The sequence below is a fragment of the Odontesthes bonariensis genome, chromosome 7 (genome assembly GCF_027942865.1).
Source record: "Odontesthes bonariensis isolate fOdoBon6 chromosome 7, fOdoBon6.hap1, whole genome shotgun sequence".
Classification (NCBI taxonomy): Eukaryota; Metazoa; Chordata; class Actinopteri; order Atheriniformes; family Atherinopsidae; genus Odontesthes; species Odontesthes bonariensis.
Genome location: NC_134512.1, coordinates 34,212,104 through 34,229,490, shown reverse-complemented (window position 1 = coordinate 34,229,490; position 17,387 = coordinate 34,212,104). Strand labels below are relative to the sequence as shown.

The window sequence follows — 17,387 nt, the reverse complement described above, 5'->3', positions numbered from 1 at the left end:
TGGAATTACTGGTTATATTCAATTGTGGGGTTTTGGGCAGATTTCAAAACATCTCGGCAAAATCCGGTTTTACAATTAATTTCAGTTATTTTGTTAGTCTGTAAAGTAGTTAAAAACGTCCATCCAGACAAACCGATCATCATCATTTCTATTTTAAATAAAAATAATCAACTGATAACGAGGCACCGATCAATGAAACGCAAGACAGCAGGTTAAAAACAACTTAAAACCAGTTTAATGAACTATACAAAAGGTGAATTCAGCAGAAATTATATACAGATGTACATTAGGAAGCCTGTATGGGGGCAGCAAACAGATCTGTTCATCGTTCAGTCGTCATCCTCCTCATCAGGCAGAGGTCTGGACCTGCAGCAAACAGGTCAAATACAAACAAACATGACAATCAATCCACAGCTAAACAGAGAACAGCCTGCAACGAAGATCAGCGAACACACACACACACAATCTAAAATATAGATTGGTAGACAAAAAGCCTTTAAAAAAAACCTAATCACTCATTACAATATTTCCTAATAATCCCCTCTCCCAGTGATTTGAGACAGTCATGATAATTCTGTGCAGTGGTTTCCAGTCAGCTTCACATTAATGGTGAAATAAACCGACAGAAATGTCTCAGACGGCTGATGTTTGACTCCTAAGAGTTCAGTTTGAAGAATTTTCTCCCATCCTCTCTTTCCTGAACTGGTGGAAAGTGTCGTGGGGTTAAGAAAATGCTCAGTTTAACCTTCTAACACCCCACAAACTTCATGAGATATTTGTAATTGCGTTAAAGATGTTTTATCGTAGATATGACTCGAGTTTGCAATGGGTGATGATTTAAATTCTAAATAAAGCTCCCAATGTTTCTGTGCTCACTTTGTTTCCATGAACCCTGTGAGAGAATCCGTCTCATCTGACCAACGCTATGAATTCCTAAAATATTTAGCTTACTGCCACGTGATCCGAGAGGTAGGAAACAGCAAATGTGTGACAAATTTACTTTAAAAACAACAGAACAAGCTGTTCTATAGGTTGATGGAAAGTCCACAGATTTACGTCAGATAATTTATTTAAATCTGGATTTAATTTGAGGTCAGACTGACAGTTTAAAAACTTCTGGAAACCTGGAAGTAAAAATAACATTAATGCAGTAAACGTACTTCCTGCTAGCCTTTGACATCCCGCTGCCTCCAGCCTCCTCACCATCCTCAACCCCACAGGGCATCTGGTTCTCCTTCTCAGGCTTTCTCGGGGGTCCACCGAAGAAGTCCCCGATCCCCTTCTGCCAGGTCGGGGTGGGACGGGGACACACCGAGTTTCCGCCGGCATATTTGTTCTTTGCTGTGAACCACAAACCACAACTTTAGCAACAGTGAGATTGTGTGCTGTAAGCGTGTTACGGTTTGTGTTTGAGGTAAAACTCGGACTAACCAAGGTTGGAGGCCTGGCTGCTGCAGGAGGCAGAGTTAGCTGAACTGGAGCCCAAAGACTTGCGGGGTGCAGTAGCTGCAACAGCTGCAAAACAAGATCAAACAGTCCGATGAGTGATCAAACAACGTATGAATAAAGCAGGAACACTTGACGACAGCCTGAGAAAGGAGCAGCAGAGAGCACCTTCTCCATTTCAGGATTTGACTGAAATGATATCCCATATCAGAAGGATCTAAAGACTTGTTTTAAGAAGTATGCAAGGCTGCAGTGTGAATTTGCACAAGCATCTGCATGAGTGAGGGGCTTGTCAAAACAGGGTTTAAAGGTTACTACTAACCAGAGGGACGAACTGCAGGTCGAATGTATGCCGAATTTAACGAAAGATCAAAAAAGATAAAGAAATATAGTACATAATATCCCCATATAAACTTTCAATCTAATATAAGCCACATCACCTTTAATTATGCAACTTTTTAATGGGGTGTGGTGCAACCTTTGCACAAAGCCGCACTGCAGCGCTAAAAACTGGCGCCAGTTTACAGAAAGCGAGACGTAAACCTGGAGAAAGACCTTGTAATCTGACAATTTGTTGGACAGGTCAGAATGTTTAGATAAAACTAACTTATGATCATAACATGACTATATAAAGAGTTTAAATCCATGTTGTTCAGGAAGAACCACGAAGCCAGACTCCGTATTGGCGGGAGGATGTTGTTGGGAGGACCAGCTGGGGCTTTAACACATTTACACGTTCCTATTGACCCTCACATGCCAATAACTGCTAAGTTTATCAGAAAATATATAGTTAATTTGAGGGATTGTTAAAGAATGAAACTGTAATATCTCATTTAGACGCATCGTTTAGCTGACTGCTCTCAGCCCGCCAGATTGCGTGACAATACAACCGTGTTCTGGCACAAACTAAGTATTAAAAGCTGATTCAGGTCAACTGTCTGTAGTTTGTTACTGTACCTTTTCTGTACGATCCAGGAACACTATCGGCTTTAGTCCTCACCATGCTGGCAGCGTCCTGTACCGTCAAAAGGCGTTGAAGTGCAAACTACACCGACCACTATGAATGAAGCGAAGGCTCCCGCCTTGGTTTAAAAAGATCAGCGGATGGGGCGGGAGATTTCTTCTTCTCTTGTGCCGCTCAGGCACACTCAGACACAAGATTATATACTGCCTCCCCCGCGTGGTCAAAGACTGTTACTGCAGCCCCAATTGTATGTTGATTGAATGAGCAGAAGATGTACACAACAAAGACTTGGAGAAATACACCAGGAATCTGGTAGAAATCTTGCAGTGGTATAGCAGTAATACTAGCCTTCTCTGACCTAGAATAGCTGAATTATCGGCACTTGACAAACAGACTTCAAATCTGAACTAGTTTCTGTAGTAATATCATGGATTGGGTTAAAATATTACATGGTGTTCCACACAGCCCGGCTAGCTCAGTCGGTAGAGCATGAGACTCTTAATCTCAGGGTCGTGGGTTCGAGCCCCACGTTGGGCGCAAGTCTTTTTCTCAAGACACAGTGCGTAAAGATAAAAAATATTTTCTGTTGCTGGGAGCAAGATTAAGTTTAGACTGTCTTTGTTATAAAGAAATGTGAAATAGTGAAAACCTTATTTGGTGACAATGGTTGTTATCAGAAATATTGAAGCCATCCCGTTGTGATGTAATTTTATCAGTACAACACCGTCTTTTTATGACTGTGCTGTCATTTTCATGCACGTTTTCCAGTAAAATGCACATTTTTTTCCGGTGTACAGGAATAAAGTGGCATCAAAATAAAGAACTAAAAAATATTAAATACTTAAATAAATTTGACCTAACTTTATTTAAGTAAAATATATAAACGAGCAAGAATAAAAGTCGTACTTGGGTTTTTGTCCCTGCTGGGTTTCCGTAGTGGCGGTTCATTACCAGCAGGCGGATTACAAACCCAACATCTTCATCAGTTTTCAGTGATTATTCTTCTCTCCGGGTTTGTATGACACTTCTTACAGAAAACTCTTGAACGTTTCCAACAAGTTTCCGCTTGTTTCGTGTAGTTTTGCTGCTCTTTAGTGACTCGTCGGTAACTTTGAACCCGCTGACGCTCGCGCTCTGTCAGTAGCTAGTGTTGACTGGTTGCTAGTTAGCGTTAACTATCTGTAGCTGCTAGTTAGTTTAAGGGATTAAATTCAGGTTGGTTCAACAAGGTTGCGGACCACAGTTGGTTTTCAGGAGAACACATGCAGGTTGTTGGTATTTTAGAAGTTAACGCAGCTGATCTGAGGTCAGTTTGATGTAAATAAAAACATCTGTGTGTCAGCTGTTCGCATGGCAGCTCGCAGACCCGACAACACTCATGTAAGCTCACAAAAAAAGTATTTCAAAGGCAGAAACACATTCAATCTAACTTATGAAGATATTCCTAACCTTCCTCGGTAAGTAATGTTGCTTATAAAATGTTTTAACTGAGGATTAACTGAAAAATGTCTGCTGTTATTTATGAAAAAATGCCAACATAACTTACTTTGTAGTTACTCAATCACGTATTTTATTCCTTGAGTTTCTGGGTGCAGCAGTAAGATGAATCCCATCATTAAGGATGATTAGAAACAGCTGAAATATGATGAACTACTCCGAGCCAGGACAAGAGCATGAAAAATACAAAATAATAATAAGGAAAATACTGTCATTCTTAGATTTACTTTTGTCTTTTATTCAATTTCAGATTGTATGAACCCAAGATATATAATGTTTGCCTTTGCTTCCTCTTCTTTTCATTAACTTTCATGTCTCCAAAATATTTTTTTAAAGTTGGGAGTGGGACAAATCAGCAATTATTATTAGCTTGAGAAAGTTATTTCAAACACGTGATTGTAACCAGGTTTTGGTCCAAAAGCAGTATCCACGAAAGGCTGAATTTCTGAGGAGCAAAGATGGGTAGAGGATCTCCAGTTTGTCAACAAATGTGTGAGAAAATTATTGCAGTCTTTAAAAACAACATCCTTCAGAGAAAGATTGGAAGGGATTTGCATATTTCTCCCTCTAGAGAGCAGAATATCATTAAAACTTTCAAGATTGAATGCGCTGCTGAGGGTGGCAGCATGTTGGAGTAGCTCTGTACCTCACATTGAGATTTTTCTTTTTTTCTAAATTTCATTCCTGTTATTTCTTGGAAGAAATTGCATTTTTTGGACAACTGTTCCTTCCTACCTTGGATGCTGTGCAGCTGGATTAATTTTTCCCAATACTTTTGCATATTTTACTCTTTTGTCATGATGCATCACCATAGCAACAAGGTGGTTTACAACAGGGAGCAGCTGAATAACATTGGAAAAGCAGAAATAATTCGACAACTGAAGCCAGAAATCCCACTGGAATTGAAAAGGAGGCGTCGTGGATGCAGAGCAGGAGCAAAGAGGAGAGAAAGAAAGAAGAAGTTCAAACCATCTCTGCCATCCTGCATCATGGGAAATGTAAGATCGTTAGCTAACAAGTTGGATGAACTTTAAGCCTTGATAACGACTCAGCAAGAATATCGGGAATGTAGCATTATGTGTTTTACTGAGACATGGCTACAGGATCATATACCCGACTCCAGCGTCTCTCTGCCGGGCTTCCTGACTGTACGAGCAGATCGAGATTTAAAGAGTAGCAGGAAAAGGAAAGGGGGTGGATTGGCAGTGCTTGTCAACAACAGATGGTGTCACCCAGGACATGTTACTGTGAAGAGTCGTATCTGCAGTCCTGACATTGAACTATTGGCAGTGGGTTTTCGTCCATATTATTTGCCAAGAGAGTTCACCAGTGTTGTTTTGGTGGCTGTTTACATTCCACCCTCAGCTGTTGCCGACACTGCATGTGACGTCATCAGTTCCGTTGTTGCTAAGATACAGACTCAACACCCCAATTCTTTTGTGGCAATATCTGGTGATTTTAATCATGCCTCACTCTCTGCTACACTGCCAACTTTTCAACAGTTTGTCAGCTGCTCTACCAGAGAAAACAAGACATTGGATTTGTTTTACACAAATGTCAAGGATTCATACATTTCCAAATCAAGACCTCCCCTGGGAAAATCAGATCACAACCTTGTTTTTCTCTGTTCAGCATATAAACCCCTTGTCCAGAGACTACCTGTCACAAAAAGGACTGTTAGAAAGTGGTCACATGAAGCTGAAGAAGCCTTACAGGGTTGTTTTGATGCAACCGATTGGATTTCTCTTTGTAAGCCACATGGAGAGGACATTAATGCCATGACTGAGTGTGTGACTGACTATATAAACTTCTGTGTGGACAACACCATCCCCACCAGAACAGTGAGATGCTTCCCTAATAACAAACCCTGGATCACCAGTGAGCTAAAGGAACTATTGAACAAGAAAAAAAGAGCCTTTAGGGAGCGAGACAGGGAGTTACTGAGGAGTATACAGAAGCAGCTCAAAGTCAAGATCAGAGAGAGCAAGGAGGTGTATAGAAAGAAGCTTGAGAGTAAACTGCAGAGGAACAATATCAGAGATGTGTGGTCAGGAATGAAGAAGATCACAGGCCTCAAGCAGAGGGAGGATCGGATGGATGGAAGTCTGGACAGAGCAAATGAGCTGAACACATTCTTCAACAGGTTCAGTTCTGGAACAAGCTCACCATCCTCCCATCCTGTTCCCAGCCAAAGAGACATCCCATCCTCCTCTGACCCACAGCTTTCCTGTAACATCTCCACCTCCACCTCAGTCATGGATTCTTCTGCTTCCACTAGTTTGTCATCAACCCAATCAGGAGATGCTGCTGTCCCCTTTGCCTCCTCCTCCCACTTTTCTGTTTCTAGAAGTCAGGTGAAGAGGCAGTTGGAAAGACTGAACCGGAACAAGGCTGCAGGTCCAGATGGTGTCAGCCCCCGAGTCCTGAAGGCCTGTGCAGAGCAGCTCTGTGGGATTCTGCAACACCTTTTCAACCTTAGCTTGACCCAAGAGAAGGTACCACTGTTGTGGAAGACATCCTGTCTGGTTCCGGTACCAAAGAAAACTCACCCTTCAGATATCAATGACTACAGACCTGTTGCACTGACATCCCACATCATGAAGGTCCTGGAGAGACTCCTGTTGACCCACCTGTGTAAGCAAACCAGCACATATCAGGACCCCCTGCAGTTTGCTTATCGCCATGGAGTTGGAGTTGAAGACGCTATCATACACCTGCTTCAACAAACCCACTGTCATCTGGATAAAGCAGGCAGCACTGTGAGGATCATGTTCTTTGATTTCTCCAGTGCATTTAACACAATCCAGCCTGGTCTGCTTAGTCTGAAACTCCAGAAGACTCAGGTGGAGGCCTCAACAATCACCTGGATTAATGACTACCTGACAAACAGACCACAGTTTGTCAGACTGAAGAATTGTGTGTCTAACCAGGTGATCAGCAGCACAGGAGCACCACAGGGGACTGTACTCTCACCATTCCTTTTCACTCTGTACACTTCAGACTTCCAGTACAAGTCAGACTCCTGTCATCTACAGAAATATTCAGATGACTCTGCAGTTGTCGGGTGTATCAGAGATGGACAAGAAGCTGAGTACAGAGAGCTGGTGGACCGCTTTGTGGCATGGTGTGGGAACAATCATCTCATCTTGAATGTTAACAAAACAAAGGAGATGATTGTAGATTTCAGGAGAAACAAGGTCAGATCAAACCCTGTTTCCATCATGGGAGAAGAAGTGGAGGTGGTTGAGGAATATAAATACCTTGGTGTTCATGTGGACAACAGACTGGACTGGAGACACAACAGTGAAGCCATCTACAAGAAAGGACAGAGCAGACTGTACTTCTTGAGGAAGCTAAGGTCCTTCAAGGTTTGCAACAAGATGTTGCAGATCTTCTACAAGTCTGTTGTTGAGAGCGTCATTTCCTCTTGCGTCATCTGTTGGGGCAGCAGCATCAGAACCAGGGACCCAAAAAGACTCAACAACCTGATAAGGAAGGCTGGTTCTGTTCTGGGGACGACTGTGGAACCTCTGGAGACAATAATGCAAAGAAGGATTTTGCATAAAATCAAGAGAATTATGGACAACCCTGAACATCCTCTCCATGAGACTGTTATCAGAAAACAGAGTCTCTTCAGTCAAAGGCTTCTTCAGTTTGGATGCAAAACGGACCGCTACAGGAAATCTTTCCTGCCCACAGCCATCAGCATCTATAATAACTCTTTGATTTAATTGAGCTACATCAACATTTAATTTCCCTCTGGGATAAATAAAGTATTTTTGAATTTGAATTGAATTGAATTGAATTGAAGGAATCTGGAGGAACTTCAGTGAGTAAAGGACAAGGGAGCAAGCCCAAAGTAGACCCCCGATATCTCTGATCCCTCAAACCTTTTTCAAGCACTACGATCCAGAGTTACTTTCACAAACTTAACTGTGCAGAAAAGAAGCCTGATGTTAACCTGGTCCAGAGGCGGCGTCCACTTCTCTGGGCTCGGAGGCGTCTGGGATGGAGCGTCACACGGTGGAAACGTGTGCTGTGGTCAGAGCGATCAGTGTTCCAGGTCTTTTTTGGAAGAAATGGAGCAAAAGGAGCATCCAGCCTGCTGTCAGCAACCAGTCCCTGCAGCCAGGCTCTGGGATGGGATGGGCTTGGATCAGGGCCCGAATGAGCAAAGCTCATTTCCGCTTCTGTGACGGCAGCATTAATGCAGAAAATTTCACAGAGATTTTACAGCAACATATGCTGCCTTAAAGACCACATCTTTTCCAGAGTAATGCAGAAATGTTTATTAACAAATTAAATTAAGTTTATGAGACAAAACATGAAATATCTTGAGTTCATACTCTCTGCTATGAAATGAGGAATGTAAGAATCACAGTTTTTAATTAGCATTTTCCACTCTGGTACAATTTTTTTTTTAAAATTATAATTACTTTGGTTGTAATGAGTAATTATTCCTGATTTAACTGCTGATTTCTTGTCATACTTTGGGCAGTTTAATCCTAATTTTCTGTTAAAATGGAAATAACTCTTTAATTGTCTAAAGTGAACATGCTTATCTGTTTTATAATTGTTGTCAGCTCAGAGAGTTTAGTGTAATTTGTGGTTTTATGTGTGTTTCACTTGTTTAGTATTTGTTGTAGCAGTGAAAATGAGGCTGTTTTACTGCCTGAAGTCCTTTGAATCCATCTGAGAGCATCTTTAACAAAACAAGAATCGATCTGCAGCTGCTGAGGATTTTCCTTTATTGATCTTAATGTTTTCAGATGAAATGTTAACCGACCGATCGTTTAAGAGGGTCACAATGTAGTGAGTGATGCCCTTTGTTTCCAAAACTTCTTTACATGGAGGTGTTTGTTTTGTCTCCAGCTTTTGCCATGGAGGAGGTGACCCGCCTGGTGTCAACCGGAGACTGTGTGAAGATCTGGGATGCAGCTTCCATGGCGCCGCTGGAGCAGTTTAACCCGCACAGTAGCACCCACCCTGTTGCTCAGGCCTGCTGGAGCTCCAACAGTATCCAGATGGATAGAAGGACACAGCTGTCCTGGTGGTATAATACAAACATTTAGGGTTGCAGTGGAGGCCTGAGATTAACACAGCATCATTTGTAGTAATGCATGTGTATTTTTAATCACTGCATTTAAACATTTTGTATATATTAGTGTCATTGAACAATTATACTTGCAGCCCTACATCTTTAGGGCTGATTGGTGGTTAGCCCGTTCTCCCTTTGTATGCACCGTTTCTCTCTGGGTACTGCGGTGACTTTAAATCGTCCTCACTCTTTAGGAGTGAGCCCCTCGCTCAGTGACAGCTGTCCTAATCCAATCCACTGGGCTCTCATATCCTCTGAGTCTGGTGGTAGATGTAAGATGCTCCTCGGCTTCCTCAGTTTAGCAGAATGGATGCGAGTGGGTGGGGGCCAGGCTCAACAGAAGAGGAGTGACGTATATTTGAAATGAAAATCAGAATGGCTCATTAAAGGAGGCTTCCATGGTATTACACGTGTTGGTGACTTCAGACACCGTCATATATGTTCCAGGAACAAAAAAAAGTGATTTTTTACATAACCTGTCCTTTAAAACCTATACAGTTTCTTAGGTCTGTGTGTATCATATTGTTGAACATCTATGACTCTATTTCCACTATCCACTCATGCACACCCCCTGTTGTGAACATTTGACCGTACATATGTCCACACACAGAGAGATGAGTCAACTTGTGGTTAGAGTTTGACCTGGACATTTAATTTTTATCCCAGTATCCCCCTTATCCCTTTGAGAGCTTCAATTTTGTACGATTTTGGTCACACTGACATGTTTACATGCATTTTAAAAGGCTGCTTTTGGTCTGCTAACATTGTTATAAATGCAATTTTTCTATCAATATGTGTAGAAGCTGGAGTAGAAATGACTTTCTTAGTAAAAATGTATCCCTTTGTGTTTGTGTTTGGGGTATTTCACTAATTTCTATCTTGGGTTTTTTGTTTGTGATAATTATTATACTTAAACAATTTTGTGCTAATTAACTAAGTGAGGAGTTTTTGTGATCACAAAATCTTAGAGGTTATACTGTGACCACTTTGAGCTTTCACTTGTTGCGTCATATCTAACCTACTGGAAGCTGACAGTTAAGAGCCTTGACCAGTTTTCTCAGATCAGTACCTGGTCAGCGCCAGCAGCAGTGGAGACAAACTGGTGGTTTCAAGCCTCAAGTCTGCTCCTGTTCCGGTGGTGGAACTGGCCGACGGGGTGAGTACACAGCGGACATGTTGTCATCATCACAGCACAGAGTTTCATCCGTTTCTTTTCATGTAATGCACGATGCAGATCAGTTAGTGTCTGCAGAGTGTCAGTCATCAATGCCAGATGCTGCCACTGAAGCAGCCCTGATCAAAAGAGAATAACTCAGCAGCATCATTTTCTGGTTGGTTAATTCATCCAGTGTTCAATGCCAGTCTGGTCCCAGGTGTTTTGTTAACATTCAATAAAAAACATTCATATTTTCATGTGGAAAAGTTATTTAATTTGATTTTTAAAGTGTTAAACTTGTAAGAAGTCAGTTTATAACAGCTGCATTATCCTCAGTGGTCCTACATGGAGGTTTTTAGGCTTCTTTGCAGCTTATTTTTAAAAACCTTCACAAGTTTCCACAATCTGACCCCATGATGCATTGGAAAGCCGGAGCAGTCGAACTGAGATCACATTAGAGTTGGGAACATTTTTGTAATTATTTTTTGTTAGTCTTTCTGCTCACTTGAATAAAAACTCACTGTTCAGTTTTGGTTATTCTGATGATGTGTTCAGAAAAAGCAAACCCGGGTGTGTTTGAGTTCTTCGTCCCAGTTTCTGGTCAGCGGCGGTCTGGATCACTGTGTCCACATCTGGGACCTGAAGACCAAGCGACTGCACCGCTCCCTCAAAGTAAGTGCAGCAGTTCGGCATCCTCAAACATGACGGTCTGAAACATCCGCTGCCATAACAAGCAATTAAAGGATTAATCTTAATTTCTCAGGACCACAAAGAAGAGGTGACCTGTGTGTCCTTCAACACCAACGACAGCTGCATCGCCTCTGGCTCCACCAGCGGGGATCTGGTCCTCCACAGTCTGACCACCAACCTGTCCAGCAGAGCATTCGGTCACGGCAGCAACCAGGTGAGACAAACACTGCAGCTGCCGTTTGGTTGTTGTGTTGAATTCTGCATTTCTCACCTGGAGACCTAACACGGAGCATCCCAAATGCTTTCAGTCAGTCAGTTAGAAGATCTTCTTTTAAATCCTGTTTTTGTGCTGCTCAAGCTCTAAAATGATTATTAAAAACTCTAATCCTGACTGTTGGAAAACAGGACCCAGTTACACCTTCAGGATTCCTTTAATATAAAATTTGCAGTACAAAAGTTGATGTATCACTGGAGAATTTAGCAAATAGTTTGCTCTTTGCACAAGGACAAGGAGAGACATGCGCATGTATTGTCAGCCAACCGTAACTCATGGAAACCAAAGTCGTGAACTGCGGTATATCAGCCTCCTGAAACCAAAATCCCAGTATTAGAAGTCTGATTAAAGAAAAATAAGAAAAGGAAAAGCTGCATGTTGGAGACAGGGAATACTATCGGACGTCGTCATAATGAGGCAGAAAATCAAAGAACCTCTGCGGCCGTGTTTTTCTTACATGAACACTAAATTCTGTTTCCTCTCCAGCCCATCCACGACCTGAGGCTGTCCATGGTGAAGCGCTCGCTGATGGGCAGTGTCTCTGACAGCGGCACCGTGGTGCTGTGGGACTCCAACACCCAGAAGGAGCTCCACGTGTTCGACGGCGCTCACAAGGCCCCGGGCTCCGGTATTTCCTTCTCCCCCACCAGTGACCTGCTCGTGGTCAGCGTTGGCCTAGACAAAAAGATCGTCTGCTACGACACGGCCAGCAAGATGTGAGTCAGGACACACTGCGGCAGCGCGCGTGCACGCCACTTTCATTCAGGACGTTTTGTTCAGCTTCTGTCAGGCCTGCTTATGTCGGCGTTGGTGCCTCGGGTTCCGCAGCAGCCGTCAGATTTAGAATAATGTTCCTGACAAAACAAACTCCACCTCAGAAAAATACAGCTTCTGCAGCGTCATGTGTTGGTGTGTGTCTGTAGAATCTTGCGGTCGATCCGGGTAGACAGTCCTCTGACCTCGGTGGACTTCACTCTGGATGGTACCGGTCTGGTAGTTGGGTCCACTCAGGGGAAGATCTACCATTACGACCTGAGGAACTCCAGCACCCCCACCAGGATCACTGTGGCCCACAAAACCTCAGTCACCTGCCTGCGCTTCCAGAGCAACTCCAGCAGGCACAAGGTAACCCCCAACCATGAACATGAGGAGCGTGGTGGTGTCATTAAGGGAGGGGTGGGGGTTACATTTTATTTAAAGTGTGAGAATTGAACATATTCAGGGGCTGTGTTAAATGTACAACAGACGGATTTACACTAATTACCAAAATATTCAAACATCTTTTAGAAAGTTTAAAGCTTGAGTCAATGATGAAATGACCAAGAAAGTTAAAAATCATCATCATCAATCAGGAGCTTCTCTTTCTGTTCCCCCTCAGTCCAGTAAACTGGGAGCCACCAAAATTTCTACCACAAAAAGATCCAGCTCCAAGCTGTCCAGCAGCCAGCTCGATGGTACCCCCACAGGCACCACCGCCCACAGGCAGGTGACCAGCACAGGTGGGTCGCTGTGAAAATGTCATCGCTAATATCACGATAATCGTGTCAGCCTTTTTTCAGCTCTAACATGAAACAGTAAAGTATCACCGTCGGTCAGGGACCATGAACAAATGTCTCCTACAGTAAGGGCAGTCTTGTGTCCAGCAGGAGGCGCCGGTGTGGAGGTGATGTGTCGGGAGGCTGAGGGTCAGCAGGGGGCGGAGCCACATCCCGCGGCGGAGAAGTTCACCAGCGTTGGACGAAACAGTCTGGATGTCTTCTCTCCTGCTCGTGAAGGTCTGTCCTCTGATTGGCTAAAAGCTAATGCTGTCTCTTTTAAACCGTACTTGATTCAAATCCAGTCATGAAATCAGGAATATTCTCTTGAAAAGATGTATAAAAAAGACAGATGTAGCCTCTGAGTCTGAAAATAGAAATGCCGTGCAGCTGCCTAAAAAGTGTATTTCATCTAATGGCCAACGGGGAGCGACTCCTGACCTCTCAAGAAATCGGAAAGCCTTGGGCTGAAAATATATTGCTGTTAACTACCCGTACGCATGCTTATTATGGCTGCCTCGCGTATCCTGTGTTAGTTTGATGCATCGATTGATTGCTAAGTCAAGAAAGGTTTGTCTAACCTCCACCTTTCTGTCCTGATGCTGTTAGGCCCAGAGTCTGGGACTCATGGGTTCACCGTAGACACTCCGATCGGAAGAACACCAGGTAAAACAGGAAGTCACTTCTCAGTCTTCATCGTCACTCGGAGTGACTATGCTGGTTCTGGACTGACTTTTGACGCTGTGTTTTCATAGTTTCCAGTTTGGAGATGCTGTCCAGAGAAGGGGAGGGTCAGCAGCTGATAGGCCGGGCTAGTCTGGACATCTTCTCCCCGGTCCGAGAAGGTCAGAACCACATCACTGTACTGAGTTGTGCTGTGGGTCTTTGGTTTTAAAAGTGTTGAAAAGCATGAACATTCTCTGTTGCCCTCAGGTCTTCTGGAAGGCTGTTCCAGATGTGGACAATAGTGACATAAAAAAAGTCTCAATGTGGGTTTTAGTCCACTTTTTTCGGGACAATTGAAAAACCCTGAAGACCCCAAGGGTTCTGACCGGCTTAGAATATAAAAGCAGTTCTGATAAATACCCGAGACTAATGCCATTAAGAGCCTTAAAAACAAGTGAAAGAATCTTAAAATCTCTTCTGAAGCTGACAGGAAGCCAATGCAGAGACTTTGAAACTGGTGTTAAACTGTATGTGCTCTGTTTCTGGCCTGGGTTGGAACCCGTGCAGCTGAGTTCTGATGGAGAGCCCAGAAAAAAGAGCAATATAAAGTGTCTCTGCATTGGCTTGATATTTATATGGTGATAAGCAGTCTTCATTGCACCTCAAAAATGTTGCTCAGAACTAAGGGTGTCATCAGCATAACTATGGAGATTAATGCCATGTCTCCGGGTGATATTTTCCAAGGGTTCCGTATAAAGATTAAAAAGTGTTGGACCTACAATTGATCCTTGAGGGACACCACGGTTAATTTTATAGCTTTTAGATGATCTGAGGTGTCTGTTCCTTGTGCCTCAGACCCTCACTCAGGTGCCAGTTCACAGCGTCGGACCCCTCTGGGAACCCAGCTGGTGGCCTCTGCGGGGCGGTGCTACAGCCCACTGTCCGTCTTCCAGTCCCCGCTGCCCATCAAAGAGGAGGAGCCAATCACAGCTGCAGCTGTAGAGCCATGTGACTCCAGGAAGGTGATGACCTGGTTCAGACCCCTGACAGTATGACGTGCGCACTGGTTTTAACACTGATACTAAAAAGGCTTCTTGTTTGACAGTCTGACAAGCCCGGCAGTCCCAGCCTGGAGACTGAAGTTCAGTCCACGTCCCAACAGACCAACCACAGTCAGCCAGCCCCGCCCTTCGTCACTCCAGAGCCCAGCCTCCGGAGAGCCAATGGTATTCCAGCTCAGCTGAGCTACGTCTCTCCTGTCTACGGAACTCCGCCCACCACCGCAGCAGGTAAAGCTTGACGTCGGCAGGACAGTGGAGCGTGTGCAGCCTGCTAAGGGGTGTGGGTTCTGTCTGAGACTGAACAGTGTTTGGGTCGGGTTGGCAGAAAGTGATGCTCCCGGTTGTGGTTGAACCTTCAGGTCCAGCGGTGACGACGGCCGTGTCCTCCTCGCTGTCTCAGAACATCGCAGACGTGGTTGGACAGGGCGGAGCTGCTCCTCTCACCTCCCTGCAGATCCACTTCATCCAGAACATGATCCATGAAACTCTGGAGGAATTCAGGTTCGCCTCTGACCTTTGGATGTAGATTCAGAAAAGCTTCAGGATAAAGTTTGTCTGTGGAGCTTCTCACAGAAGGTGCTAGGGGTGTGGCTATGAAGACCAACCAGCCATGTTTAAAAACCAGTGTCAGTGTGGCTTCTAGTCTGTCCGATAACAAGAAAGAACAGTTTTTACACCAGAAATAGTGGATGTATGAGGGGTAAATAGTCCATGTCCTTTCCTTTGTGATACAGCTGGCTTTCCTGTAAAGTCGACCAACATATATTTAATTTAGTGGCTCTAATGTGGTCTCAGCCACCTTTGCCTCTGCTGTGCAGCTGGAGAGGCTCTCGATGGTGGCCTGAGATTTTAAAAATATTTTCCATTTAACCAGGAGATAAAAACAGTGAAAGTTAATAATAAGCAGTTGTTTTGGAGGGTGAGTCTTCTTCAATAACATCTACATTAATCACAGCCATTTAACACAGGTTAAAAAAAGCCAGATGTTATCCTTTTTTTTTGACCCGGGTATTCGTGGTTTTTAGTTTTTCCCAGCAGGCTTTAAAGGCGAAAGCACACAAACGTCTGATGGTTAATGATGTCGGCTCAGATGAATCCGATTCGTCTAAAAAAACCTCATCCTGTGGCCATTAGACTTATTATGAAGATAATAGAACAACCCAGACCTTAAAGGTGTATGTAGCCCTGTTAGTCTTCACATCTGGTCTTCTTCTTCTTCTTCTTCAGGAACGCCTGTCACAAAGACATCATCAACCTCCAGGTGGAGATGGTCCGACAGTTTTACATCCAGCTGGTACGAAGCGTCACAGATTAACTTCAACACATTCTCAGCTTCCACCTTTTACCCCGATAACCTTTTGTTCTACTTAAACCTGTAAAGGAAAGCCTCCAACAGTATAAACCTCAAACTCCATTCCATGATGACATAAAATGAATTAAAGTAGTGCGGATGTTAAGATTACCTTTGCTTCATCATCCTCGTGAGAGACGAGCAGCCTAAGTTGTGCTGCACTTTCAGATCTCTGCATGGTTCACCAGAGATTTGGTTTCGGTGTCATCAGCCAACCAGGAATGTGACTCTTTAATCATTCTTAGGCACACTTGTTTAATGACTTTTCAACACTTTTCAACACTTTCCCTCGTTTGAAGGTTATCTCCAGCACACAAGTGATCCGTTACAGTGTCTTAACTCATCAGCTCTCAGCCCAGCGTTGTTCGTTATGTGTCAGCGCGTTTAAACACTGAGCACGGCTCGGACAATCAGTTTTCTTCTGACCTACAGCCGGCAGGGTTGGTGGATAGAAACTCTGCTGGAGTTTAAAGTTGTTAAAAAATCAGCTGCAAGAGTTTCATAAGGGAAAACACTCCACATGTGCTGCTTATTAGTTTGTTTGGGTGGCTGATTATTCCTCACTTCTCCTTTTTAATTAGACTTATGAGCACCTCTTTCAGGTAGATTTCCTGTTTGGTCCGCTTCAGATCCTCATTTGGATGGTAAACAGCTGTATTTCATCTCATCCACGTGTGTGTAACTTAAGCTCAGATGTGTAGAAACAGATCAGAACTACGAGACAACATGTGACGTGTGTTGTTGTGTTTCAGACGGAGATCCACGGCCTGATAGATAAATATTCCGTTAACGACTCTCTGGTAGAGGAGATTGAGAGGCTGCGAGAGGAGAACCGCCGGCTGAGAGCCAACTACTGACCCGCTGCAGCCAATCGTATCTGTGGCGCCCTGAGTCAAGCCTCGCAGGCTGCAGCAGCTCCAGGGTTTGGATCTGTGGCTCTGCAGCAGTGACGCATCACTTCCTGTCCTCAGGAGGTCACCTGCAGGGCCTCCTGCGTGATGTGTGTGACGTTGGTGTGTGCTTTTTGGAAGGAGACCGACGTGTCCTTAAATCACTCGTTTGATAAAACAAAATCTTTGGTCAAACATCTTCTGTTATTGTAATTTAATACATGTGTAACTCCACAGCCTGTAAGTGTGAGCGGTCGGTTCATGTGTGCCTGAATCAAGTTTTTATTAAGTTTGTGTGGAAAAAAATAAAAAGTTTATTGTGCATCAAGTTCGTTTTATTTGCAGCAGAAGTTTAGCTTCGGCCGCTCAGCTCTGAGGTCACTTCAATCTCAGAAAATGTAACAATTCATGTTATAGTTTTAATGCTACAGTAGTCCAACCTGCTCAGTAAGAATGCATGAATACATTTATCCATATTTTAATTATTTTTCTTTTCAGCTTGACAATTTAGTTCAGTTTGAACACATTTCAACATTTTTTTTAAATCTCAAAACTGTTTACAATTACATTAAAGGTCATCAGAAAACTGGATTTGTGTCTCAAAATTCACTTTTGTGCACTGTTGTGCGCATGCCCAGACCAGCGCTTTAGTCCGCTGGGGTTCACCATCTCTACCTGTGCGACTCTTTGATTGTTTACCTGCTACAAACTCAGCTTAATTCAAATAAAAAATAATGCAAAAGTTTGTTTTAACGTCAG

At 43.5% G+C, this 17,387-nt stretch overlaps 2 protein-coding genes and 1 non-coding gene across 4 annotated transcripts; 2 read left to right on the top strand and 1 right to left on the bottom strand.

The window, feature by feature from the left end:
- Nucleotides 1-212: 212 nt before the first annotated feature.
- pclaf (PCNA clamp associated factor) lies at nt 213-2,543 on the bottom strand. The gene is made up of 4 exons (XM_075471119.1): nt 2,404-2,543; nt 1,432-1,515; nt 1,161-1,341; nt 213-366 (listed from the first exon to the last, which is right to left on the bottom strand). Exons 1-4 carry the CDS (start codon nt 2,447-2,449, stop codon nt 330-332), a joined length of 348 nt encoding a protein of 115 aa, XP_075327234.1. The 5' UTR covers nt 2,450-2,543; the 3' UTR covers nt 213-329.
- A 331-nt stretch (nt 2,544-2,874) lies between these two features.
- trnak-cuu (transfer RNA lysine (anticodon CUU)) lies at nt 2,875-2,947 on the top strand. Its single transcript has one exon. It is a non-coding gene; the product is annotated as a tRNA-Lys (tRNA).
- Nucleotides 2,948-3,340: 393 nt separating this feature from the next.
- On the top strand, nt 3,341-17,327 carry nedd1 (NEDD1 gamma-tubulin ring complex targeting factor). Of its 2 annotated transcripts, none has more exons than XM_075470643.1 (16): nt 3,341-3,422; nt 8,780-8,923; nt 10,067-10,161; nt 10,717-10,833; nt 10,925-11,065; nt 11,612-11,841; nt 12,049-12,250; nt 12,504-12,624; nt 12,772-12,900; nt 13,270-13,326; nt 13,416-13,505; nt 14,182-14,348; nt 14,432-14,615; nt 14,747-14,888; nt 15,615-15,681; nt 16,491-17,327. In XM_075470643.1, the coding sequence occupies exons 2-16, from the start codon at nt 8,788-8,790 to the stop codon at nt 16,593-16,595; spliced, it is 1,983 nt and encodes a 660-aa protein (XP_075326758.1). In that variant the 5' UTR covers nt 3,341-3,422; nt 8,780-8,787; the 3' UTR covers nt 16,596-17,327. The 2 variants fall into 2 exon arrangements, with proteins under 2 accessions (XP_075326758.1, XP_075326757.1); XM_075470642.1 differs by having other exon boundaries at nt 12,769-12,900.
- The last annotated feature ends 60 nt before the right edge of the window (nt 17,328-17,387 follow it).